Consider the following 26,950-nt stretch of genomic DNA (forward strand, 5'->3'; position numbering starts at 1 on the left):
AGACAACACAATATGACAGTTAGAAAAAATTCAAGGCAATCAGGCAGAGTCAACATGGGTTTGTGAAAAGGAAATAATGCTGAATCAATTCATTGGAGTACTTTGAGAAAGTAATACTCACTGCAGATAAAGCGGAACTGATGGATGCATTGTACTTAGTTTTCCACAAAATTTTACACAAAAGTTTATTGTAGAACATCAAATTTGTGGTGTAGGAGGTAACATTTTGGCGTGGATAGAAAACTGTCCAACCAACAGAAAACAGAAATCAGGCATAATTGTGCAGTTTTCCAACTGGCAAGGTGTGTTGGAGTCATGTACCACAGGGATCAGTGCTGGGGCCTCAAACTTTTTATGATTGATAGAAATGACTTGGATGAAGAAACGGAAGGCATGGTTGCCAAATTTGCTGACGACACAAGGATAGGTCAGAAAGTAAATGCTACTGAAGGCATAAGGAGGCTACAATTGGATTGAGACAGGTTGAGTGGGAAAACATCTGACAAATGGTGTACAGCGTGGGAAAATGTGATTTGTCCATTTTGGCAGGAAGGCTAAAAAGAAGCATCATGCTAATTGTGAAAGACTGTGTAACTGAAATACACAGGAATCTGGGTGTCTTGGGGAATGAATTACTAAAGGTTAGTGTGCAGGAACAGCAAATAATTAGGAATGCTAATGTGATGTTGTTGTATAGTGCAAAGTGGTTTGAATAGAAAAGTAGGAGTTTACTTCAATTATAATTGTAATTAACCGATTAGAATATATCATTGGTGAGACGTCATCTGAGCCACCATGTACATATTAATGATAATAAAATGTGAGGCTGGATGAACACAGCAGGCCCAGCAGCATCTCAGGAGCACAAAAGCTGACGTTTCGGGCCTAGACCCTTCATCAGAGAGCGCTGACGTTTCGGGCCTAGACCTTTCATCAGAGAACCTCACCATGTACATATTGATTTCTTTATTAAAGGACGAATGTAAATGCATTAGAAGCAGTTCAAAAGTCCTTTACTGGGCCAAAACCTGGAATAAATGGGTAACATTATAAGCTCGGCTTCCATCTGCTAAAGGTTTGAAAAGTAGGAGGCAACTTTGAGAGAAACATATTACATACATCTGTAGAGATCTTGACAAGATCGATATGAGAAGGACTTTTCCTTATGGGTCAAGCAAGAGCTATGGGTCATTGTTAAAAAGTAAGGGGTCACCTACATAGGACCAAGATGAAGGGAATTTATTCCTGTCAAAGGGTCACAGAGGAAGCCGAGTCTTAAGACGTAGGCAGATTAATTCTTAACAGACAATGGGACAAAAGGTTATTGGGTAAAGGGAAACTGCGTTTCAGCCATGGTCTTACTGAATAGCACAGCAAGCTCATGAGACTAAGTGATCTAGTCCTGCTGTTAATTTGTATGTTCATACATATCAATCATCTCAGACTACTACATACACATTCAATGAAACACCTGATGAGTGAATATCAGATATAAACAACTTCACCAGCATATAAAAACTTGACAAACTGGCCTGTATTTTCCTGCATTATCACTGTCAAATACATTTTAAAATGACAGAAATGGATTCAAAATGGATTGGTACGACTTGCTGAGATAACACGGTGTGAAGCTGGATGAACTTGCTATTGTCTCCTTGTGACAGGTAAATTTTCATCACTGAAGCTAGCCTGTACATTATTGTAGAGCAGCAAGGCCTAAAAATCTGTCCCATTTTCCACTCTCCCATTGCTAATTTCCTTTGGATCATTGGCATTGTCCTCTTTGAAGGGAGAATTCCCAGCCCAGAAAGCATATACAATGGCATAACTAGTCCAACAACCTGGAATTGAGACATTCTGAAATCAGGTCAATGAACACAAATTCTGTTTGACCCTTCTGGATGGCAAGAGAAGATTCCAAGATGATAACTTTTGAATATGGTCCCAAGCAAACTCTGCAGCTCAATAGCTTTACATCTATAGGATGGCTCTGACTGGTGCGCATGGAGTGGTTAGGTCATGCATTGGACTTCCTGACTACTTTATAAACTTGGGTAAAGTCTGTTAAAAATATTTTGATGAAGCAGTATTCTTGCCTGTCTCAACTAGATCAATAAGTATACTGCGGGGCAGATGTGTTCACATCTATGTTGTTTTGCTACAAGAATGCAACTTGCAATCTGTATGACAACATGGTAATTCCCAGTCCCATCACTTGTTTGTTATTTGAACTTGTCTGCAGCTTCACATCATAACCTATACTCTCTTCCAAGCTTGCATAATCAATAGCCTTTTTGCTAATTCAGACACAGTCACCCAGCCAGAGGAAAGCCCTGTTCTTACTTTCAGTACCAACAGCTGGTGGATCTGCTTACTGAATTGAAACAGAAATGTAGGGCTAAATTTTACTGAAGGCTTTTGGGCCCCTAAAGCAGGCCCCAAGTTGGATCCTGACTTCGTAGCCGAACTGGCTCAGCAGATTTTCCTCGGGCAGTCTTCTAATCGGCTGCTTATAAACTTGCTACCGCATGTGCTCATGCTGCTGCCATTTAAAACAGAGCAGCAGAAGCTCTGATGCCTGAGCAGCCTCTGTGAAGTCTCGGGTCTCTACACACGGCAAGGAGCTGGCCTCCTGTTACTAAAATGTTGGTGGCCCTATTAGAGGGGCCCTTAACATGCAAACTAGAATATCAGCTTTCCAGCTCCTTAGAGTGGATAGATGATCACCTCAGAGCCCATCTCCTGCCCACTGCCAGGAAACCTCACCATCTGAAAGACAGTGACAGAATGCTTTCTCTGTGGGGTTCCCAGCTATTTTATAGGCCCCACTATCTCCTTTCCTGCCGAGTCCACTGACAGTCCATTGACTACTTACTGGAGCAGTAGTTCTTTTCTTTCCCCTCTGTCGATAGCCATTTCAAAACGTTTTTACAAAACTTCAATCTATGACGATTTAATTGCCGGCAGAACACTAAACACCAGAGACCACAAGATGCTTTGTTGGTCTGTGTCGGGTAGCTGCATGTATTTCAGGCAGACACTTGCTGGCTATTCTTCTGACAGCAAGCCCGTTCTGAATCTTGTGCTGCCATTGAAAGCAGAGTGAAAGGCAGAGTTGCAAACAGGACTTTTCATGGGTGCACGCCAACTCTGGCAGCAGCTGCCATGCTTCATTTACATTGTCAATTTGGTGCCAACAGCAGAGCTTGTTAGCAAACTCAAAATAACTGCTGCAGAAAGAGGTCACTCACTGATAACTGTTGTCTGCATTAGTTGGTGTCTATACAAATGTTGGTTGTCTTATTGGTCATTAGAAAAAACGTAATAATAACAAAATCAATGTTGTAGTGAAAATCATGTAATAAGTTGAACAATTACACATCCTTCACACTTTCATGGAAAACTGGAATAGTTAATTTTATAACTTAAGAGAAGTGAGGTGCCTCTCACTACATCTAAATCCAATTAATAGTGTTGTACCTAAATAAATTGAAATATTAAGAGGGAAAACACTAAAATATAAGTTATTGTAAAACAGAATTTTGATATTTTCATTGTGAATTTATATACCAATGTCACTTAATTGAATGCGTTACAATAACATGTAGCAAGGGTGATGTGGTAGCCTACAACATGAATTTTGTAAGTATAGGTTCCAGACAACAAACAGAGAGCAGAGTCAGGAAATCACAAACATGCTTCGCATCATTAGAAAGACCTGGCCTGCACATTTGAATTTTATATTATACCCTGCTGGAAGAAAATGCCTCACACCAGGACATACAATAGTTTTTCTTTTTAATATGCAGATCAGAGCTCAATGGCATCACCACGCCTGAGCTGTCATTTTAAGAGAACAGAAAAGAATTGCTGGTTTTCCCACCACATGAAAATAGCTAAGAAAGGAGCTGTGGCCTGAACCAGCCCAAGCAAGAATGTTGTTTCATTATCCTTGTGGGGCAAACAGGATCACATGAAAAATCTATGATCTATGATGAGGCCAAAAGAAACCTGAGGCTTATTGTCTCCAATCAGTTAAAACTCCGCATGGCTGCCCCAGATGCTGATGGCCATTCGGGCATGTGCATGAGGCCCATGGCATTCAAAATACCCAAGACCCTTCTCAGGGGGGCAAAAGGCACTTCACTCTTCTCCCACCCACTTGATTCTTTTTCTGCAGTAAAATTAAACCTACAGGCAAATGGGAAAGTAGAGGGGAGTGTGTTTACCAATATTGTTGTCACATTAAATAAGAATGAAGATTTATTTTGCACACTTAGCTGCAGGGGGAATGACATGCAACAAAGGCCCACTTGCAAACATACAAGTTATGACCGTGTCAAACAGGATACAGAGATTATTCAATTAGCAAGGACTTAAAGTATAGAACAACTCACTGATACCAAATTATCAATGTACTTGTTTTTAAAATGGAATTCGAAAGTCTAAAATGGAAGCCAGCACACTGAAATTCCTTTGTGGCTGTGGTTAACTAGCTAGCCAAGAGGAGTTGTAACCACTCTTCTTCTTAAAAATCTTTTTGAAAGACTACTGATGAGGAAGGCCCGGTCAATGAAGCATCACATAAAGCTAGGCCAGGCGTTCAAGATGTTGTCCAAGAGATTTAAAGACGAATTGCTACACTGCAGGACTGACTTTCTAATTAGTGCTAGGTCTTTTTCTGAAGTCAGAATTACAAAAGTGGATAACACCCTGAATACAGGAAGTGTAGGGACCTGAACTGCACTGAGTTATCAAATAGCGACACACAGGCATAGTGTAGGAAAACAGGACAGGCCACTTACACATTATGCCCCATAAAGAACAAGAAAATAAATAAAAAGGCTGTATTCATAAACTGTAATACTGGTCAGGATCTTGGGTTGACATCCTTACTTCGGTCTAATATTGTCTAAAGACCTTTGACACCCAAAGGTGGCAACAATGGGTTCTCCATTTAATGCTTCATCAGAAAGACAACATTTCGGAGTACATCCACATGAATTACAATGGTTCAAAGTAGTGGCTCACCAACAAAAATAAATAAAAGGAGGGAAAATATGTTCTCAAGGGCAAATAGGGATGGGCAAGTAGTGCTGGCCTTGCCACCGACACATCCCAGGAGCTGATAACATACTTCACTCAGCAGAGCATGGAATATAACATTTGATTATGTGCTTTGATCTCAAATCCACAATCTGCTGAAATGGGGAACCACTAAGCCAAAGCTTAACCATCACTAGTACGATCTATTTGTCATATTTGATAACTCAATGAGAAAAGTAACCGTTTTTGAAAATTATAAGCAAACAATGCTAATGGGAAAAAAAGACATACCGGTCTAATGATATAATCAAAGTCTCATTTATTTCAGGCAAGTCATCTGCTCTTATTGTAATGTTGATTGTGGCATTGCTCTGGCCTGATAAGAATATAACAGACCCATTCATCGGGCTCAGGTCATCACTGGTGATACTGTGATGATTAACTCCTGTAGGTTTCAAATGCCAGTAAACTTCCGCAGAGCCATCAGTTCCATCTCGTTGCAAGGCAATGTATATCTGAAACAAAAGATCATAACAACTACATGAAACTTTTTGTAGAATCTGACTATACTTTAGACATCGTATTTTATCAATCAAAATTATCCAAACTAAATACCTCTGTATCAGTCATAGTATTCAACAGAAAGCAGGCACAGATTCTTGAAAGCAGTGTAGAAAGAAAGAAATCTTGTTTATCTATTTAATACCTCATTTTCTGGATTTATTTTCAAATCATGCAAGGAGCTGAGAAATATTTACAGATTTTCTTCCTCATATTGCTCCTTTTTTGCTCCTCCCAGAAGATCATATGGCTCTGAGTAAACAGGCTGTATACGGATTTGGATGCATTAAACATCATAAACATATGATAATAAAATGTGAGGCTGGATGAACACAGCAGGCCAAGCAGCATCTCAGGAGCACAAAAGCTGACGTTTCGGGCCTAGACCCTTCATCAGAGGATGAAGGGTCTAGGCCCGAAACGTCAGCTTTTGTGCTCCTGAGATGCTGCTTGGCCTGCTGTGTTCATCCAGCCTCACATTTTATTATCTTGGATTCTCCAGCATCTGCAGTTCCCATTATCTCTGATCATAAACATATGAAACAGGTTTAATGGAATGGTAGCTTATACATGCATACTTATATACAGTCGTAGATTTTCTGACAGAAGCCACAACTTAAAGCTCATATATACCTGACTATCAGAAGAATTCTCCGGTTCATGAACAAGAAGAGTTTCATTGCTGGTAAATCCAACCTCTCCATTTGCCAGGTCAGGTGTAACTGTTCGTGAGATGTTTAGAGGCTCACCCAGCCTGGGACTCACTGACGTAACAAGAGGAACCTTGTTTACTAACTCCACTGCTTCAAGCTGGAAGTATTAACAGAAGCTTATCAGTCTCATTTGGCTCTCCAAATATCAAGCACAGGAAGCTTAAAGACAATGAAGTGGTTGGATTTTTTTTCAAGACCTTACAGCCACTACAATTATAACAAAGGCAATTACATCCTGTGATGACTTTTATTTGTCAATCTAAAGGTTCGTACATTGAGATCAAAGAGACATGACACCCAATGGAGCTATATATATTAAACGTGAAGAGAAATCACGCAGGAGGTGACACTCATTGGACTCCAAGGATGGCTAGGTTAAGGTTGATGTGAAACTAAGAAATTTTACATTCTCAAACTCCACCTCAGCCCATCCACTAGTGCTGTTAGTGAGGGTGAGAGTGGAAAGCAGACAGGTTGATTATAGAATCCCTTGAGCAGCAAAAGATTTTTTTGGCTTGTGGTGAAGTTTTGCAGCAGATTTTATTCTTGCATAACTTATAATCATTCTGCTCCACTTAAACTCAATTCTAAGTCTATCAGAGTTACTATCAATGTTGTCTCATATCTATTTTCAGCTTTAAGGATTCTACGACCAATGCGGCTCGACTCCCAATGCTGGAATCACAAGCTCAGGGAACCATGGGGTACCTGCTTCCTGCAAGCCTGGCTTTCTCATGGAAACCCAGAACCCAAGCCCAACCAGCGCAGGAACAAGGCCTGACCTACGGTGACCAACATTGAGAAGGCCTGACCAAATGGGCTACTGGACCCCCTGGAATGCTCAAGGCTGAAACTAGGCCTATGGCGCATTGGTCTGAAAACAAAACACCCAATCTCATCTGATCTCAGAAGCTAAGCAGACTTAGGCCTGGTTACTGCTTGGATGGAAGACCACCTGGGAATACCAGGTGCAGTAGGCTTTTAAGAAAAAGCCACAGTGGCTCAATGGTTAGCACTACTGCCTCATAGCGCCAGGAACCTGGGTTCAATTCCACCCTCGGGCGATTGTCTGTGCGGAGCTTGCACGCTCTCCCCGTGTTTGCGTGTGTTTCCTCTGGGTGCTCCGGTTTCCTCCCACAGTCCAAAGATGTGCAGGCTAGGTGGATTGGCCATGCTAAATTGCCCAAAGTGTTCAAGGATGTGTAGATCAGGGGGATGGGTCTAGATGGGATCTTCTGAGGGTCAGTGTGTGCTTGTTGGGCCGAAGGGCCTGTTTCCACACTGTAAGGATTCTATGAATTCTAGTGCCCAGAAAGAGCATACATTTACCTCTTGGATCAGCAGATTTCCCTCACTGACACCTGGGATCGATTAGGAGCAGCCACGTACCCAGGAAATGTAGGCAATGCCCTGGTTTTCAGGTGAGACTGAAACTACAGGGTTTCATGTCCCCTCTCCCTTGTATATTCCTGGCAAACATCTGAACCATTGAGAACAAAATGGATGAACATAAAGCTAGAACCACTTTCTAAAGGGAATTGAGAGACTGCTGTGTGTTCTACTTCACAGAGACATGGCTCAGTCTTGCTATGCCTGACTGTACCTTACAACCTGAGGGTTCCTCAGTTCACCAAATGGATCCCAAGGAAGGGACAGTGGGGTCTACCTCCTAATCAACACCTCCTGGTTCTCAGACGTGGTAACCCTGGAAAGTTACTGCTCCCCAGACCAAGACTATCTAACAGTAAAGTGCCATCCCAACCACTAGCCACCACCTCCACTATCCTGACAGCAGTCAATACTTGACAAAGTATACAACGCTACAAACAGTCCTGAGACAAAACCCTGAGGCCTTGTTCATCACAATTGGTGACTTCAACCATGCTAACCTCATGAACATGCTACCAAAATGCCATCAACATCTCTCCTGTCCCACCAAAGGTCTGAATGTCCCTGATGATTGCTATACAACCATCAAAGATACCTACTGCTCCATTCCCCATCCACATTTTGGAAAATCAGGTCATAAAGTTTTGCGCTTCCTCCCGGCTTGCAAGCAGAAATTGAAGCAGAGGACCCAATATAAAAAGTACAGCAGTGTTGGTCTGAGGCAACATAAGGGCTACTACTGCTTAGAGTTGATGGACTCGTCCATACTGAAGAACTCAGCAGCCAACCTTAACAAGTATGCCACCACAAACAGAGATTTCATTACTGAGTGTGTAGATGACTGCATGCTGCTGACAGTAGCTGTAGGTTGGATCTTAAACAACAACGAGACAGAACAAAGGATAAAGATTGAGCGGCAAACAGCATGGTGTAAAGACAACAATCTCTCCATTAACACCAGCAAAATGAAGGAGCTGGTCATTAACTTCAGGAAGCAGAAAGAAGGGCACACCCCTGCCTGCATCAATGGCGCTGAGGTGGAGATAGTTCTGAGTGTCACATTCCTGGGAGTGAAGATCACCAACAATCTGTCCTGATCCATGTTAACATGACAGTCAAGAAAGCACAATAAGGCTAAGGAAGTTGGCATGACCACAAGAACGCTTACCATATTTTATCAATGCACCACTGAAAGCATCCTAATTGGATGCTTCACAGCATGGTATGGCAACTGCTCTCTACACAATCGCAAGAAACTAGAGTCATGAACACAGCCCAGACCATCACACAAACCAGCCTTCCATCCATTGACTCCATCTACACTTCCCACTACCTCTGGAAAGCAACCAACATAATCAAAGTTATAGCCCCAGTTATACTCTCTTCCATCCTCTTCCAGCAGGCAGAAGGTATAAAACTTTGAATACAAATATGAATAGATTCAAGAACAGCTTCTTCCCTGCTGTTCTCCAGACTTTTGAATGGATGTCACAAATATTAATTCTGGTCTCTCTCTCTCTACACCTCCTCTGTGGCAGTAGCACTATATTTTGCACTCTGTTCTGCTATCCTGATGTACTTTGTATTGTGTGAGCTGCCTGTATAGCATGCAAAGCAATACTATTCTCTGTAATCACTGTACATGTGATAATATTGAATCAATTAATCAACCTTTCTCATCTTTACATACAGCTGGAATTCGTGTACCTCAGAAAATCCAGCAGGTAAAAGGTGGAAAAATGTCTTTGCTACACTGTTTGTGGATAAGGGTGGTAAGGGGGTGGAATGCCCTGCCTGCCAATGTAGTTAAGTCAGCCACATCAGGGGAATTTAAACAGTCCTTAGATAAGCATATGGATGATGATGGGATAGTGTAGGGGTATGGGCTTAAATGAGTTCACAGGTCGGCGCAACATTGAGGGCCAAAGGGCCTGTTCTGCGCTGTATTGTTCTATGTTCTATGTTCTAAGGGGAAGCAAATGTGCCCCCAACCTACTTACCCTGGGTACCCTCTGCATTGCCTTCTCACTCAGGATACCTCACCATTTTGCCCCTGCCTGAAAAGACACAATCAACTATACCAGCCACTTTCATCTCTCTCATTTTCTCTCTTTTTCTCTTTGTACAGGGAAAGAAAAATCTCTTGCGTAGAGTGAAAAGAGCCAGGTCAAGTGGTGGGGCATCAGGCATATGTCTCTTCACTCCCTACAAGAGAATCTTTGCCTCGGAGGAGGAGGAGGACAATGACCAGGTAATGATGTCAAAACCGCTATGTCCCAGCTACCAAGTACAGTCTATTGTCAAATACTGCACTGTTTTGCCATTCCATCGTGATGATTGCATTCTTAACATACCCAAATTTCTACCATTTCCCTTCTCTCTCGTTTCTTGCAGACATCAGTCTGTCTGCACAGTCACCACTAAGAACAGACAAACCCCTCAGGCCACCGTCTCCTCCTCCACCTCTGAGAAAGATGTCACAGATCCCTCAATGGCAGCACCAACAAGGTTGTCTCCTGCACCCTCCACCAGCTCGGTCACTGACACCTCGAAGGATATATTAAACAGAATACCTGGGAGCACATTCTGTTGAGCACAGTCTCCGCAGCTGACCAGAGAAGAAACATCCCAGGTTACTAGCACTTCGAGGACTGCCAGAACCAGACACCTGCTCATCACCAGGTAGGAACAGGCCCCCATGTTGTCAGCTATTTATAAGCTCATCCTAATGTAACGTAATGCAGCAGGCAGGTTTGTCAGAGGTTCTCAGAAACTGATGCGAAGTTTGGAGGAAGAAAATGTTGTGAGGTGTACCTCTGGCATGTGAGAGTCTGACTGAAACTGGTGCGAGACCCAGGTCCAGAACAGTCTGCGCCTGCCGGATGTACAAACAGACCAGTTCACCATCAATCTGACACTGATGCTTAGCACCAAAAGAGACGGGTGGAAAATGGGCCTTGACTTCACTCCAGGTGCTCCTTCCTCTCGAGGAGAGAGGGCCACGCCAGCAGACATCTAGCCGAGGAGGAAGCACCCAACAACTCACACCCTTCTTCCAGCAGACTTCTTCTATCAGGACGCTCCAGAGACTTCCAGTTCCTCCATCTTCACTCTGCCTGCTCTCCTCAGCCACATGGGAGTTCATGCCAAGGGTGGTGAGCCTACATCTGGCTAGGACACACTCAATGTTTGTACCATCTAACCACTAATGCATCTGCACAAAACTCCAAGACCAACTGTCTCCACTTGTAGGGCAAACTTCCTCCATTTCGGCTGTGGACCCCAAGACTTTACCTGGGCACTTGTGGGGCACAGGTGACACTTTATGGTAAGTATATTACCATATTTGTCAATACATTTTCATCATCAAATGTCATTTACAAGAATGAGAGGTGCTAGCTGCTCTTCGAATCAAGTGATGTTTCAACCCTGTCTGAATGCTAGCTATCCTATCCAGAGCACTCATACTAGAATGGAACTGAGCATTGGATGCTGAGACTGCTTCGACAGTTTGTATCCTCAACTTTTATTGAACACCATGAACTGCGCTGAAAGATTAAACTGTTAATCTGCATTTGCAGGTGAGATTATATAGGAGAAGCTAGCCTCAACAGCATCATTATATTTACAGTTACTGAAAGAAGGTTTTGCACAACACAGTTCTAAGGAACAGGCTTCAGAAGAGAATCCTGTTGGTGTTGCTTCAGCTGATGCTTGTGCACTGCAGGATGCTGTAGGCGCTGTTCTGTCTGATGTTCTTCGCAAAACACTGCACCTCTCATGCATCTTCATCATCCTTGGTGCATCTTCCAGTTGCCTGGAGCACAAAATCCAAGGATGAGGAAAAATCCTTGATACTGGAAAGAATGCCAAAACATGACCACACACTGAAATATGATGTGAAGGCAACATGGCCAGTATTTTCAATAAGCCTATGTGGGCAATATCAGAAACAAAGCAACTGCTCAGTAAATGTGGCAATTCAGCAGCTGCATCACATATGAGTAAGATTTTAACAATGTCATACAAACACTGGCACATGGGGAGACATCGCTACACAAACTTTACACATTCTGTCCCTGATTGATATGTTTGCTGTTCAAGCCTTTTGTACACAAACAACAATGGACTCTACATGCGGCAACAACGAGGACCTCGCTCTCACATCTCCAACCCCCAAAACACCCAAAAAAGGCAGCATTGCATATGGGATAATAACGTGAGTATTTTGCAGTCTACAGAGTGAAATAAGCAGCTGCAACACCTTATTCGGGCTACGGGGCCTTAACATGTGAATGTTTACAACCTGCGTGACATTACTTGTACTTCACAGTCATTAGCAATATCAACGTGCAATGCTGAATAACATGATCAAGATCGCTTGTGGCCAGAACGTTTCATCAACACAGTAATACATTACATGAGGTACCCATAAAACATGATGTGGCAACAGATGTCTTTCACCTGCACAGTATGCATATCTGCTTAAAACTGTTGCCATGTGAAAGGCTTCACATTGCACAAATGTGGAGTCCACTCCCTCAAAGAACCAAAATCTTACTTGTCGCCATCTAGTTTCTCACTGTCGTGTCAGAGAACAGCAAAATGCACATAAATAAAATGAGAACAAGCAATAATGAGATAAAAATGCCTGCAGTTCAGCCTCTCAATGCTCACTAGCATGATTCTCACCATTCAAACATTGGGTGGAAGACTTCTTACCTTCGACATCAACAATCTTATTTTTCCGATTTCCTAAATGACTTACATGTCTTACAGGGGCTGGGAAAATTCTGCCATGGTGTCTAAACTACCAGTATTAGCAAGCTAGAGAGTTGATTTGTTTTGGGAGATAAAGCCAAATTAGTTAAAAGCATTCAGTGAACTCAGAAAGACTATACAACTTAGTTTGAAAAATCAAATAAAAAAACTGTAAACCAGAGATACTAAACTCTAAAAGTCAGGTTAAAAATTGCCCAGAGTAGGCTACACTACCATGGAAATGTGTAAAGCTTAGAAAGGTTCTCTGTTTTTAGTTTATCTGTGCGTTTGTCAGAGTTATTAGTTGCAGTTTGGAGCTGGGAGAATGCTGAAGCAGAAGAATTGGTTCCAAGCAGCAAAAATACTGCTTTTAGCAGACTCTCAAAGCTCACCAGAAGTGTGAGAGACTCATGTATCTGTGTCAGGAAAATGTTAAAAAGGATGGGAACCAATGGTCGTTGAGTGCAGCTGAGTGTGGAATGAAGTAGGAGTGCTTGCTTTATTCAATTGAGAAAGATCGGCATAAAAGAAATTCACATACAGCTCAGTAAAACTAGCTTTTTGAGAAAAGCTGTAACTGTGCCAATAATTATTTGCTGGAAGCTGACACCGGAGTCCTGGGGAACTTGGTTTCTCTGAACAAAACATTCAATTACCAAGACACGAGCGGCATTCAGACAATCTGAGTCAGACGGGCTTTGAAGGTATTCCAAGCCTCAGCCTTGGAAACTGCAGACTTGGAATGGTAGAGAAAGTGTACTGATGAGATTTCATGAAGCAGAGTATCACTCGCAACTGCACAGGATGTGCCTTGGCTGTATCAACCAATTGAAGTGCAGTGTTTTACCACAGGCTATCTGTTAATTCATGTTAATTCTGAATATCCAAGTCGGAGTGGTATATGCATGTTGTTTAGAATCATGATCTCAACTGTTCAGTATATCAACTTAGTCAATATAGCTGAAGCTTGTTCATGTAATTTTACAAAACAGAGGTCGCTGTTTAGTGTTTCAATTTAGTCCTTAATTATATGCTGCTTATTTGTTCTTCCATACTTTGTCTTCTTTAAAAGATGTGATCTATCAATGCAGATCGTCATAAATATCTGGTTTGTCCAGCAGTCTCACAACAGGGAAAATAACAAACGAAATTCAATTGAAGATGGACTTCTAACATGAATGTGAGTTGGAACTTAAAATTTCTCAATAAGTTTCTTGCTTGCATTGATGACCCAGGTAAAAATCAAACTAAATCAACAAGAGTTCAAAGCAATAAATGTACATTCACAACAGAATAACATTTTAGTTCATCATGCAAAATCAATTTGCACCATCAGCAGTTAGTTTTCAAATCTGAACATTTTCTTCACTTCAAACCATTTTTTCACTTACAGAAACTTAAAATTAGAAAATATTTTTTAAAGGAGGTTCACAGAAGTATCCTTTTAAAAATTGTATTGCCTATTGAATTCCATTACATTTCAGCCCTCAGATGAACTAGAGACAGAGCTCTCATTAAAATTCACAATCTTTGGGCAAGCATTCGTTTTTTTCAAGCCAAGAGTCTACTGACCTCTGTTTTTATGTAATGGGATTGCACATTCAAACAGTCATTTGCGGTCTACTGGTATAAATGACCAATTGTCTCTGCAGACTTGGTATTAATAATAGAATTTTTGAGTGACCTCAAATAATAGAACAATTGACACACAAGCCTGGAATTTCTCTTCAGTTTGAGTGCCAAGGGATGCAGGAACAGGGACATTAAAATACTTGAAGCCTTTGACTGGAAGCTTGCCCATATGGATCAGACGTGCGCATGTTGCAGAAAATATTTGTCTGCACTTTCTTAGAGGGACAGGCATGGGCAATTCACAATTTTTTTATGGAATATAGGCATGAAAATCTTTGAAGAATGTTTCAGTGACCTACTGCAGCAAACTGTGCCCTCAACAGATGGATACAGAGAACCTGCGGCAGTTTATTTCAATTGATCCCTTCTGTCTTCCTCAAAAAAAGCAGAGAAACAAAGGAGTTTCCCAGGCAATACCTCATACAGTATGATGGCTGTGGGCGTATTAAAAAAAAGCCGCAACTCAGTAGCTCCTACACAATTTTCCATGACCTCAGGGGCACAGGAAGGAGCAAATACACTTCAGCAGGGGCCTGATGATGTAGCATCTTTGCTTACGGTCTTTTTAATTTTCTGTATTTAACTTGCTTTCAAAATCTTGAAGTCCAGTTATTATGGCCAGGAAATGAAAAGAAATAACATCTGGGAATCACAATGAATTTTTTGAAGGTATGTTTACTTACATGTATCTACCTATAGACCAGCAGATTCTACCAACTACAAGCCAGGGCATCCTAGATTAGATATTGTGTTATATGAAAGGAATATCTGGCAACCTAGATGTGTGACACCCCTTGGGGAAGACTGACCATCATGATAAAATTCACAGTTAAGATGAAGACTTACAGTTTGTTCTATGATTACAGTCCTAAATCTAAATCGAATGAACTGCGATAGTATGAAGTGGGAGCTGGCAATGATAAATTGAGGAACATTACTTAAAGTGATGACAGTGGATAGGCAGTGGGAAACATGTAAAGAATACATGGAGGAGCTGTAATAACTGTTCCTTCCCGACCAACAAACATAGAAAAGAGGAAAGAGGTCCAGACCATGGCCTACAAGGGAAATTAGGGCACTAGACTTTAGAACTTTCTTTGCCACAGAAGAGGAGACTGAGGCTTTGGTCATACCTGATGCTGTATTAGATAAGCTTTCGTTTCACAAGGAGTCCAGGGTTAGGTCGGACATGCAGAGAAGTGATGCTGAGGCCACAATCAGATAAAGCATGATCTTACAGAAAGGCAACAGAAGGCTAGGGGATGCTGAATGGCCTACTAATGCTCCAAGATATTATGATCTAAATGCATATCAGGTAGAAGTTAATGCCATTACCCATGGTTCCAATAACCCTAGGAGAAAGTTTCGGAACAAGGGGTCACTGTATGATCAGGCAGAAGGGTATGGGATGGGCACCCTGCTAACTGAGGCTCTTTATAACTACCTAAGCACATCTTCCTGCCCTCTCTGGTTTCAGCTGGCAGTGGATAGCAGGACTCACCATATAGGGAGACCACCCAGTAAACCCCACAGCCAAACAGAAAATGTCCCACACTCACAACACTCTGTGCCCAACTGCACAGGCATCAGAAGGGAGGCGTAGTGAAAGCCACTGCGAGAAAAACTAATCTGCCTAACATCATTTCTTCAGAACAATACAACGCAAGCACTACCTGAAAGACAGAAGAAAAGTTTGAACTCCTTGCTTGCAAACATCAAAAAAAACTTTGGTAGTTCAAGAACGGTATACACATTCAGTTAGAACCTTCCTATTTTCAGTTACAGCTGATGCACAATTGCCTCCAAAGTATGCCATAAAATGATCATATTAAAAATATTTCAGTTAAATATGATGAGGTCAGCAATAACTGTATAAACACTGTCTCAAGGGGAACTAAACTGTGAATAATGTTTCAGTAAAGGGAGTTCAATGTCACTGACAGAGATCATCTAAAATCTAAGATTGGTGTACAATATTGCATCAACAATTTAACATTACATCACCATTGCGTAACCTGTATTGACATACCTGCACAAAGAAACGTGCTCCATTTTGAAGAAATGCGTCATTTCTTATTGGTAGTTTGAGGCTTATCTGTGATTGTCCTGGCATGAAGATAATGCTGTTTTTGCTAGAAACATTAAGGATATCATCCTTTGCTGTAGAAAGGTCCAAAACACCAGCAGGGATATACAGTACTGTGAAGTTTAACTTCACAATCCCTAACGTTCCATTGTGTCTGGCAAAACTTAATGACAGGAACCGCCCAGCAGGACTACTCTCTATCTTCTGTTCATCCATAGAATGGAATTTAATTAAACCATAGACATCATCACTATCCTGAATATAGAAAATAATCTAAACAGAAGAAAGACAAAAAGTGTGAACAGCCTTATTTCTATCCTTGGTCTACCCCAGTAATTTAAAGATCCAACTGATTAGTTATAATGCTATCAAAACTGCAACGTACAACAATTCAGTCAGCAATTATCTCACTCAGCTTTTAACAAATGCAAAACCTACATGCATATATCATTTTAAACACTGCATTTTACTTGTAATGTTCACAAGTTATTTCAAGAAAAGATTCAGATCTACACAACTGTAAAAATGAACATGGTTTTGCAGAATTTAAAGAAATATCCCAATACTGACATGCATCTTCGTTATGGGAAGGTTTTCTTGATGGGTAAAATGCCCAGTGATGTTACTAGGATAAAATGAATAACTGCTGTTGAGCCTTCTGCCCATGGGAAAAATGCTCTCAAATGGATTTTTCCAGGAAAATGCAAACAAAAAGATTTAGCAATTTAATACAACATGTCATCTAGTTCACATTTCCAGGTCGGAATTTAATACCAGATACAATCCACGAAGAAAATAATTCAGACCATCGTGCCAGTGAAGTACTGTAGTGTCAGACGTGCCATTCCTCAGATGAGGCATTAAACCAAGGCTCCGTCTGACTCCTCAGAGGCTGTGAAAGATCCTATAACATTATTCGAGCAGAAACAGGTAAATTCTACCACTGTCCTGGCCAATTTATATTCCCCACCCAATATCTTTAAAACATGTTATTTATTCATGGTATCTCTTTACTGCAGTGACTGAATATCTGAAATACTCCAGAGTAGTAAAATGCTCTTGAATACCCCGAGATTGTGAAAGGTGCTTTATAAATGCAAATTCTTGTTTCCATTTTGTTTTTGACTTACAGCATCTACCAGTCATCAAAATGTTATGAAAAGCAGAATTATAAATTTTTAGGAGTGCATTGAAGAAAACTAAGTAACTGAAGTGTGGTTTTCAGAAACATACTTGCGTGGGTTCATCTAATTCTGCTCCTCCCTTTACTGTATTATTCAACAATTGAAAAAGATAAGCCTCTGCTTCCTCAGGCAAATTATCATTAATGATGGTGAGGGTCACTGTGGCCAGCATCTGCCCTTCCAGAAGGCTTATGGTTCCTGAAATTGGCATTAGGTCTGCAGTGACAGGAGAAAAATCACTACTGTTTCTTGAAATAAGCCAGTTCACCGAAACGTTGCCATGAGTTCCACCATTTCTTACAATGGTAATTCCGTCAAATCTGCAATTAGAATACCCAAATATAATTGCTACATGGATAGATGGACATTGTGACAATAATTGGATTTGTATCTGTCTCTCTGTAAAGTTTCTTAAGCAGTTACTTAAATGTAATTTAGTCAATTTAGAACTAATAACACATTAGCCACATACAGATTTAATTACATTGTCAAAATAATTTACTTGTCTCATTAAATGACAAAGAAAGATTGATGATAAATTAACTTCAATCTGTAAACAGACTTCAAATTTTTCTATGCCTGCACACAACTCAGTATCTCCATATTAATTCTGAACTACTCTCCATCCTTCCTGTCTTTGACAACCTTCCACACTGGTTGGTATTGTTTTTAATATCTACCCCCGATGTCTACCATTACAATTGCCTCACTTACCAGCCTCTGTGTTCCTCATCTCAACTTCAATTCTGTCTTCATTCCTGGCTCTAACCATTCTTACCTGTCCACTAGACTCCTCATCGTCCACTGTCCCAGTTAGTCATTCTTACAAAATGAGCTGCCTCTTCCGTCACCACCAATACATCTTTTGCTGTGCTTAACGTAGATATTTTAAATAGTTCTAATGCAGTGATATCATCTTGCACTACATTGCCAACAACAAGCTATCCTTGGTCATTCAGCTCCAGCACATTTCCATTCCTCAGTTCCACTATTGGTAGTTTATCCTTCGGTCACCTAGGCCCTACCTTCTATCGTTCCATCCCTAAAAAATCTTCACTTTAAAATCTCCTTCCACAACTTCCAAAGACACACCAAGGTCCTTTTCTGGACTGACCTTTTATACACCCCTCTGTTTTCTTTACATTTCTATCGAATCATTCTCTCATTGTACTTCGTAGAAGCTGAACTAAGATAACTCTAACTTCTAAGTAGCTTACTTATGAGAACAACATACCAGTTGAAGAAATTTCCAGAAAAATTGATAAATTGTTCAGTCTTTTAGTAGGATCCAATTAAGTAAATGTACAACAATGCCATCAAGTATTGACATCAGTTTACTAAATTATATTAAATCACATCAATCTTGATAGCTTTTTATTTGTAATTTATAAAAGTGCAACCCTAAGAGAAAAATATAAGTCACTGATCATAGTTACGCCGATTAGACTGATATCACTAAACATGAAAAACATGAAAAACTGTTTCTACAAGCCAAAAATCATCAGTAAGCAACATGATACAAACAGTTAAGCAGAAACATGTTATACTTTACCTGGTAGTCATGTCTTCACTGATAACAACTTTTTGTGTTGAAAGACTGCTGCTGATGGACAGAACTCCATGAGGTGTGTCATTTGGCTCAATAATAATCTGAACTGTCTTGGGAGTAAGCAGTACAGCATCACCCTTTATAGTATCTTCAAGTAACACAACCTGAAACGACTCTGCAATTTCAGGGATAGTATCATTGATAATCTGAAATTTCAGAAAAACCTTATAAACATAAGGTGGGAAAATAATAGTTCTGTTTGACTGGAGATCAATAAAATCAGACTGTAGCAATGCACTGGCTGAACTGTTGCCAGTTACTGTCTGGTAATTAATAGAAACCAGAGCATCATCAGATCCAATTATTTTTCCTTCTTGATCCCTCCCACGGATGACTGGTACAGTAATCACATCAACTGTTTCTGATACAGTGTACATCGCTTGTGCTAATCGCACTGGACTATCATTTTTGCTGATTTTAAGTTGAAAGCTGTTTTGTGTATCATTGATTTCAGCTCCACCTTCAACACCTGTCAGTTGCACAGTGAAAACCTCGTCATTTTCAGGAATCTGGAAGAGCAGAAGAAATGTCTTAAACATTGAAGATTTGATTTAAATGCAGAAATATTAGTGGTTGAAAAGGGCAGCAACAGTATCCACTAGATCCTCTTCCATTGGCCCACCCAGTCCCCCTCCATCGACACTCTCATTCCCTCGGTGGACCTGGTCCTCACCCTTAACAATGTTTCCTTTAATTCCTCCCACTTCCTACAAACCAAACAGGTGACCATGGGCCCGAGCTATGCCTGAGAAAACTGTAGGATTCGTGGAACAGTCTCTCTTCAACAATGACAGCGGCATCATACCCCACTTCTTTCTCCGTTACATTGATGACAGTATCGTTGCTGCCTCATGAGCCTGCGAGGAGCTCAAACAGTTTCGCTAACACCTTCCATCCCACCCTCAAATTCACGTGGACCATTTCTGGCACCTCCCTCCCCTTCCTGGGCCTCTCTGTATCCATCTCTGGTAACTGACTCACCACTGTCATCCATTTCAAACCTAATGACTCACACAATTACCCTGACTACACCTCCTCTTACACACCCTCCTGCAAAAATGCTATTCCATACTCCCAATTCCTCTGCCTCTGCCGCATCTGGTCCTGGGATGCAGTGTTCTACTCTGGGATTTCCCAGATATTCTCCTACATCAGGGACCATAGTTTCCCATCCTCTGTTGTTAAGGATGTTCTCAACAGCATCTTCCCCATTTCCCACCATTTTGCCCTCAAACCCTCTCCCTGCAACAACAATAAGGATAGAGTCCCCTTTGTCCTCATATACCACTCCACTAACCTCCAAATACAATGCATTATTCTCCAACATTTCCACCACCTACAATCAGACCCCACCAACAAAAAGATTCTCCCTCCACACCCCTGTCCACTTTCCACAGGTACCAGCCACTCTGCAACTTCCTCGTCTGCTCCACTCTCCCCACCAACACGTCCATCACACCCGGTGCCTTTCCCTGCAACTGCAGGGGCTGCTGTACCTGACCCTACACTTCCCCTCTCACCTCTGTCCAAACCCCAAACATTCCTTCCAAAACTGACTATCTGCACTTCAACTAACCTCATCTACTGTAACCATTGCTCTCAATGTGGTCTCCTCTATACCGGGGAGACCAAATGCAGACTTTGCGACCAGTTCACCGAGCACCTGTGCTCTGCATGCACTAACCAACCTGACCTTCCAGTTGCTGGAGCTATCCACTTTAACTCACCTCCCACTCTCCTGTTGATATGTCTATCCTTGGCCTTCTCCACTGTCAGAGACAGACCAAACATAACTGGAGGAAAAACACCTGATATTTTGCCTTGGGAGCTAACAGCCCAAAAGCCAGCTTCAAAATCTCTCCACCCCAAACCTGTCCATCTTCCGCTTCACCTATCCACTCCATCCTTCCCACTGACCAACACAATAACCCCCTACGTGCATCCACCTATCTGCATCCTACCTACCCTCCGTACAGCCCCATCCCCCTCCTTCTATTTATTTCTGGGTTCCCCTCCCCCTCCCCAGTCCTGACGAAGGGTTTCAGCCTGAAACAATGAATTCCCTGCTCCTCAGATACTGTTTGGCCTGCTTTGCTTTTCCAGCTCCACATTTACTGACTCCAGCAGAGGATCAACATTTGAGATGCGCTCAGGTGCCACATCTTGTTCAAATTTTCTACAAATACCAGACATTGCGAAAAAGCAAAACACTCCCACACCAGCACATCTTGGAATGACTCTGGCAAGGGCTACAATGTTAGCCTAGGAATTACGTGCCCATCAAGCTTAAATCAGAAGAAGATTTTAATCCTCCTGATGCAGGCTTTTGAGATGCCCTTACAAGCCCTTACATGCCACCTTAATTACCATTTAGCATTCTAATTACCCCGTCATTACAGAATGGAATGTGTTCAATGGCTTAGTCTAAGGTGGCCAAACATTTTGTGTTGGTAGTGGTTGGGGGACAGGAGGCAGAGAGCAAATTTCAATCAAATAAATTTGCCACAACCATAAACATAAACATCAGCAAAAAACTTCAAAAGCAATAAATTGATAATAATAAACAACAAACCAATAGAGACAGACATTAAGAAGTGTCAACCAACCAGGCTTAGTAATAAAACAAATTTTTTGCCTTTTGAGGTTAGAAGCAGAGCTATGTGAGAAAAAGAATCAGTCCCAATTCATAATTCCCAGAGAAGCAGGTAGTGACTGGGTAGTGAGTTAGGTTGAAATGACACTGACCTTGGATCACCTCTGGTGGGTGATGGAGATGGCCTCAGTGGAATTCAGGTCAAAGGAGGCTTTCAGAATGATTTCACTTTCAGCCTGCTTTCCCTCTCTTCACCTCCCTTTTCTCTCTCCCACACATTTATCTCATTCTCTTGTTCTCTCTGTCCTCCCTCCCCACCACTCATTTCATACCTCTCCCCTTTCTCACTCACTCTGTCTTGCTCTGATCTATTTAACTTCAAGAAAATAACTCTTCAATCTTTACACTCCAAAAATTAGAACCAGCATTAATCCTCTGCCAATAAACCTTTTGTATTGAAATGAAAGTGGCCAAGCTTTGTTTTCAGACAGACTTAAATGTGATTTTAAAATGTGATTTCATTTTTTAAAGAAATTGAGATGAAAGAAAAATGATAGGAGCAGCTTGACTATAATTCTCTCCCACTCCAACATCTCTACCACCCTCACCCTACCTCAGCTCCCCCATCACCCCCACCCCACCCACCACTTTCAAGCCTCCCCCACACCTCCACTCCCTCACCTCATACCTCCAACCACACCATCACCACACCCTTCCAACCACTTCCCACTCAATCTCCCTGCCTCACCCCCCTTGTCAAGCCATCAGCTTCCCACACACGCACCTCACACATTTCCACCTACCCAAGCGCCTCTAAACACCCATACCTCTCTACCTCACACCCCCATCCCCTGTCACAACATAAAAGAATGTGTTTATTGTACTCTTGGGGACCTTATTCATCCAACTCTATGGCTGAAAATTGTTTCATTCAGTACGGAATGTCTACAGTTTGCATTCTTTAGAACCATGTTTCTTACTTGGTCATCAATAATGTAAAGGTTATAAGCTAGCGTTGCTCTCCCAGGAGGAAGAATGATATTGCCTCTTGTAGGACTGATGTCTTCATCTGCAGAACTTGAACCAGCCGTAATCTGATTGTCAAAGAGTATTATTAGTTTTTATACAAGTGGTGACATATATCATGTAGATTATATCACAATTGACAACAGAGAACAGGATGGCATAGACACTTAAAAATTTCACACAGGAGCAGAACCATACTGTAAGTGGCTCATCAGCACATTCTGCATGTAAAATGAGGAATTATAATCATATATTTACCATTTAGTGCAAGACATAAATTTTTCTTCAAATCTAATTGATACCAACAACAGTTGCTTGACATGAAAGAAAAACCCTACATAAATTGATAAGTACGTTAAGGCTTATAATTAGTAAATCATAATGAGGTCCCCTCAGCTGCTCAAACATCTGAGTTCTCATCCTCAGCCTTGCCCTCAAGAGAGGAGCTTTTAGATCTTTTTACATTTCAACATATGTTTTGAAAATAATTGGGACTGAGTGGAGGTCAACTATTTTTTCACTAAAGAGTACAAATAAACATTTTTTTTTAACCAAAATCATTCAGGGCAAGCTTGGAGCCCATAGATTAGTTAAACTGCTAAAAAAAAAATAAGTTTCTAACTTAAAAAGAAAACCCGAAACAAATGAATGGTGCAAGATAATGAGCTCTGTTCAAAAGGTCTCAAATTAACCATGTGTAAGGAAAGTCATTCAGATCATTTTAATTAATTTGTCTAATATGACCCTGAAATCTTACAATTGATTAAATCTTATATGATTTCAGACTGCTTTGTCTCTGCTCAGAGAAGCCAATTCCTTTATTGTACACTTAATTTGAAAAGTTCCCCAATATATTTCTTGAAGTTTATTAACTAGTCTGAAATGGTGTCCCTTTATTCTGTGTTCTCAATTTAACAGAACACTGACACTAAAGCTCAGATTTTCATGCCCCCGACTTTAGAGGAATTGAACCTGTTTTAGGGATTTCCGCCATATTTCCAGTACTCCCAATTTCCACTGGCCTGGAATAAGCTTGCGGCCAGTAAGCCTGCAAACTACATTCCAGATCTGTGCAATTATATCATAGAGGAACATTACAAGTGTTTTGTAAGTAGTTCCACATGGTTATTGTTACTATTTGGTTCACTGGTACAATACATAACGTATATTGGGTGAATGGCCATAGAAGTACCATGTGTTGGCAGAGATGGTATGAGGAGCTTTTGGGATAGGTGGGCATGAGCTGGTTGGGGTTGAAGTCGAGGGAAATAAAAATATAAGTAAACAATGGGTCAACATCCCAGAAAGCTGGGTCTTATCTTTTGAACAGTCTGCCTTGCTAGTCAGCTGTCAATATTCGCCTTCGGTCTGCTTCTGACAGCAGCAAGTCCAAAGCTATCACACTCTCCAGGGTGAAAACGGGGGCTTATGGAGTCCTTCCCACCAAAGCAAGTCTGGACTGATACTTTTCAGTGCAGTGCTGGAAATATTCTGCACTTTTAGGTCTGCTATCTGTTCAATGCTTTAGATAACTAAGACCCAATTATCTATCCAGAAAACTATTTTACAAAAAATGCCAGGTAGTTCTCCAAGTGTCCTGGTCAATATTCTTTCCTCAGCCAACACTTGTGTTCTTCCATATTAGTCGCCATATCTACTTACATTTCAACATATGTTTTGAAAACAATTGCTTATGAGGCTTTAGGCCATAATCTCAGAATCTCAACTTTTTTAAAATTCATTCACAGAATGAGGGTGTGACTGGATGGGCTTTTCTGACAATCAACAATAGATCCATGGTCATCATGAGACTCTTAATTCCTGATCTTTATTGAATTCAAATTACACCATCTACCATGGTGGCATTCTAACCAAGGTCGCCAGAACATTACTTGGGTCTCTGTGTTAACAGTCCAGTGATAATGCCAGTAGACCTTTGCCTCGCTTTAAAAGAAAGATGAGGAATTTATTTTCGCAGAGGTCAGTGAATCTGCAGAATTCTTTCCCAACAGAGGGCTGTAGAGGCCGAGTCCAATGTAGATTTTTATTCAGTAATGGAATAACAAAATGGGGAAAAGGCAAGAAAGTGGAGTAGAAGAGTATCAGATTAGCCATGACCTCATTGGTATAAACATAGTAACAAAGAAATTAGGAACAGGAAAGAGCCAATCAGCCCTTCGAGCCTGCTCCGCCATTCTTCATGATTGTCCAACTCAACAGCCTAATCCTGCTTTCTCCCCATAACCTTTGATCCCATTCACCTGAAGTGCTATATGTAGTTGCCTCTTGAATATATTCCATGTTTTGGCATCAACTACTTCCTGTGGTAATAAATTCCACAGGCTCGCCACTCTCTGGGTGAAGAAATGTCTCATCTCCATCCTAAATAGTATGCCCCAAAACCTTAGTCTGTGACCCATGAAACACCCAGACTCATGACACACCCACCCGTTGGACCTGTTAGAATTTTATAAGGCTCTATGAGATCCCCCTTCACTCATCTGAGCTCCAGCGAAATAAATTTTAACCAAGTTACATTTGCATATTATACATTTAGACATTTGGAAATGTTAAAGGCACAATATTAAAATAAGTTTTTTTCTATCTGGAGGTTTTATGCTGCTATAATTTTGAGAAAAAACAAAATCACAAATATTGACACAATGGAAAAGGAATCGTGTGTTGTTCTGTCAGAAGAATATTCAAAAATACTTGGGGAAGAAAACTTGTGGAAAAGTATTTCGAACGAGAACTTCATTGGCATTAATACCATTATAAAACATATCCACCAGGTCGAGAAACTGAAATCATGATATTAATGGTCACTTAAGCCAGATGGCAGGCTGTTAACAAAAGACCTGTGCTACATTAATTGGCCAGTGGCAGTGATCCGAACTAGATTCTATCATTAAAGCAAGGTGAGATAGAAAAATAAAGTGATATCACTTACCTCAAAGTACACAGTAACAGTCCCGTACGTTCCTTTGTTTCTGATTAGACTGAGTGGCACAATTTGATTTCTACCCTTTGCCTCATTCGCTATGATTATGGAGGACTGAGACAGAGAGAACAATTAGGGACAGAGAAAATGTTATTCCTGCAATATAGCCCCCAGCATGAACAGAGCCATAACCCTGACAATACCAAACTCTCAGGCAAATAAATCTAATTTGTGAAGTGTTCTCAGAACAGTATTAAATTCCATGGGAGACAAGTTGGCGAAGAAGCTCTCAAGCTTTAAATTTGGCAATACCATTTCTCTGAAGAGCCAATGTTTAACATGGATGGGCTCATGACATAAATTTGTGATGCCTGTAGACACTTACTATAAATAAAGTTCTCAACAAGTCAAAATATAGCAGTACATTGGAAGTGAAATACGTTTTAACTTCTTTCCAAAAAGATCAACAGAATGATTAGATTTAACAATAATTAGAGCTAGAAGGTTCCATCTGCATTCCTCAAACATATTCTCAGTGTGATATATCCATTTTCTGCACATTTATTTGCCCAGGCAATCAACACTGATAATTTATGGATTAATGAGGGCACAGTCTCAGAATAAAGAGGCAACAGTTTATGACTGAGGTGAGGAGGATCTTCTGTCAGAGTTATGTGTCATTGGTACTCTTTGTCACAGGCAGTTGGTGGGGAGGGGGGCGCGGGTTGGGTCCTTCTGTATATTTAAGACTGATTTAGATAAATTCTTGATCAGCTGGGGAATCAAGGATTACAGAAAGGTCAGGAAAGTGGACATGAGCAGTGTCAGATCAGTCATGATCCTCCTGCATGGCAGAGCAGGCTGAAGGTGCCGAATGGTCTACTCTTATCCCCCTTGCTATCTTTTAAGGTTTAATGGTCTATTGAAAAAAACTCCCAACCCACGCCACCACCCACAGCTTTTCATTGCAGTCTTCCTACGATGCCAGCAATAAAATCATCATCAGATTTTTTCTTTCTTTTCAAATTATAGAAGCAACACTGAGTTCAGTAATTAGTTTACATGATAAAATTTTAACCACAACTGAACTCCAGCCTAGCGCAACCTGACCTCCTTCCTACTGATTTCCCTGTTCCATATCATTTTACTCGACATAATTTCAAAACAATAAGCATATTGGACAACAAATTAAGTTTCTATCTTTGTGCAGAAAAATTGGTAGGAAGGAGTTAAAGTTCCTGAGGAAGGGTCACTGGGCCTGAAATGTTAAATCTTATTTTTCTTCACAGATGCTGCCAGACCAGCTGAGGTTTTCCAGCAACTTCTAGTTTTGTTCCTGATTAGTAGCCAGTTCTTTTGGCTTTTATACAGCATAAAGGAAGATGGTTATGGCTAATGCAATTCCATAT

At 41.0% G+C, this 26,950-nt stretch overlaps 1 protein-coding gene across 10 annotated transcripts in view; it reads right to left on the reverse strand.

Moving 5' to 3' along the window:
• The window catches only part of adgrv1 (adhesion G protein-coupled receptor V1), a 560,536-nt gene that overhangs the window by 502,071 nt on the left and 31,515 nt on the right, over window positions 1–26,950 (reverse strand). For all 10 annotated transcript variants that reach the window (XM_048527106.2, XM_048527099.2, XM_048527104.2 and 7 more), the window contains exons 5-11: window positions 25,551–25,655; window positions 22,555–22,668; window positions 18,925–19,490; window positions 17,422–17,692; window positions 16,132–16,461; window positions 6,241–6,417; window positions 5,338–5,561 (exon numbers count right to left, since the gene is read on the reverse strand). In XM_048527106.2, coding sequence (XP_048383063.2) covers window positions 5,338–5,561; window positions 6,241–6,417; window positions 16,132–16,461; window positions 17,422–17,692; window positions 18,925–19,490; window positions 22,555–22,668; window positions 25,551–25,655 — 1,787 coding nt within the window. The remainder of the gene's footprint in view (window positions 1–5,337; window positions 5,562–6,240; window positions 6,418–16,131; window positions 16,462–17,421; window positions 17,693–18,924; window positions 19,491–22,554; window positions 22,669–25,550; window positions 25,656–26,950) is intronic.

This window comes from Stegostoma tigrinum, chromosome 3, assembly GCF_030684315.1.
Source record: "Stegostoma tigrinum isolate sSteTig4 chromosome 3, sSteTig4.hap1, whole genome shotgun sequence".
Lineage (NCBI taxonomy): Eukaryota > Metazoa > Chordata > Chondrichthyes > Orectolobiformes > Stegostomatidae > Stegostoma > Stegostoma tigrinum.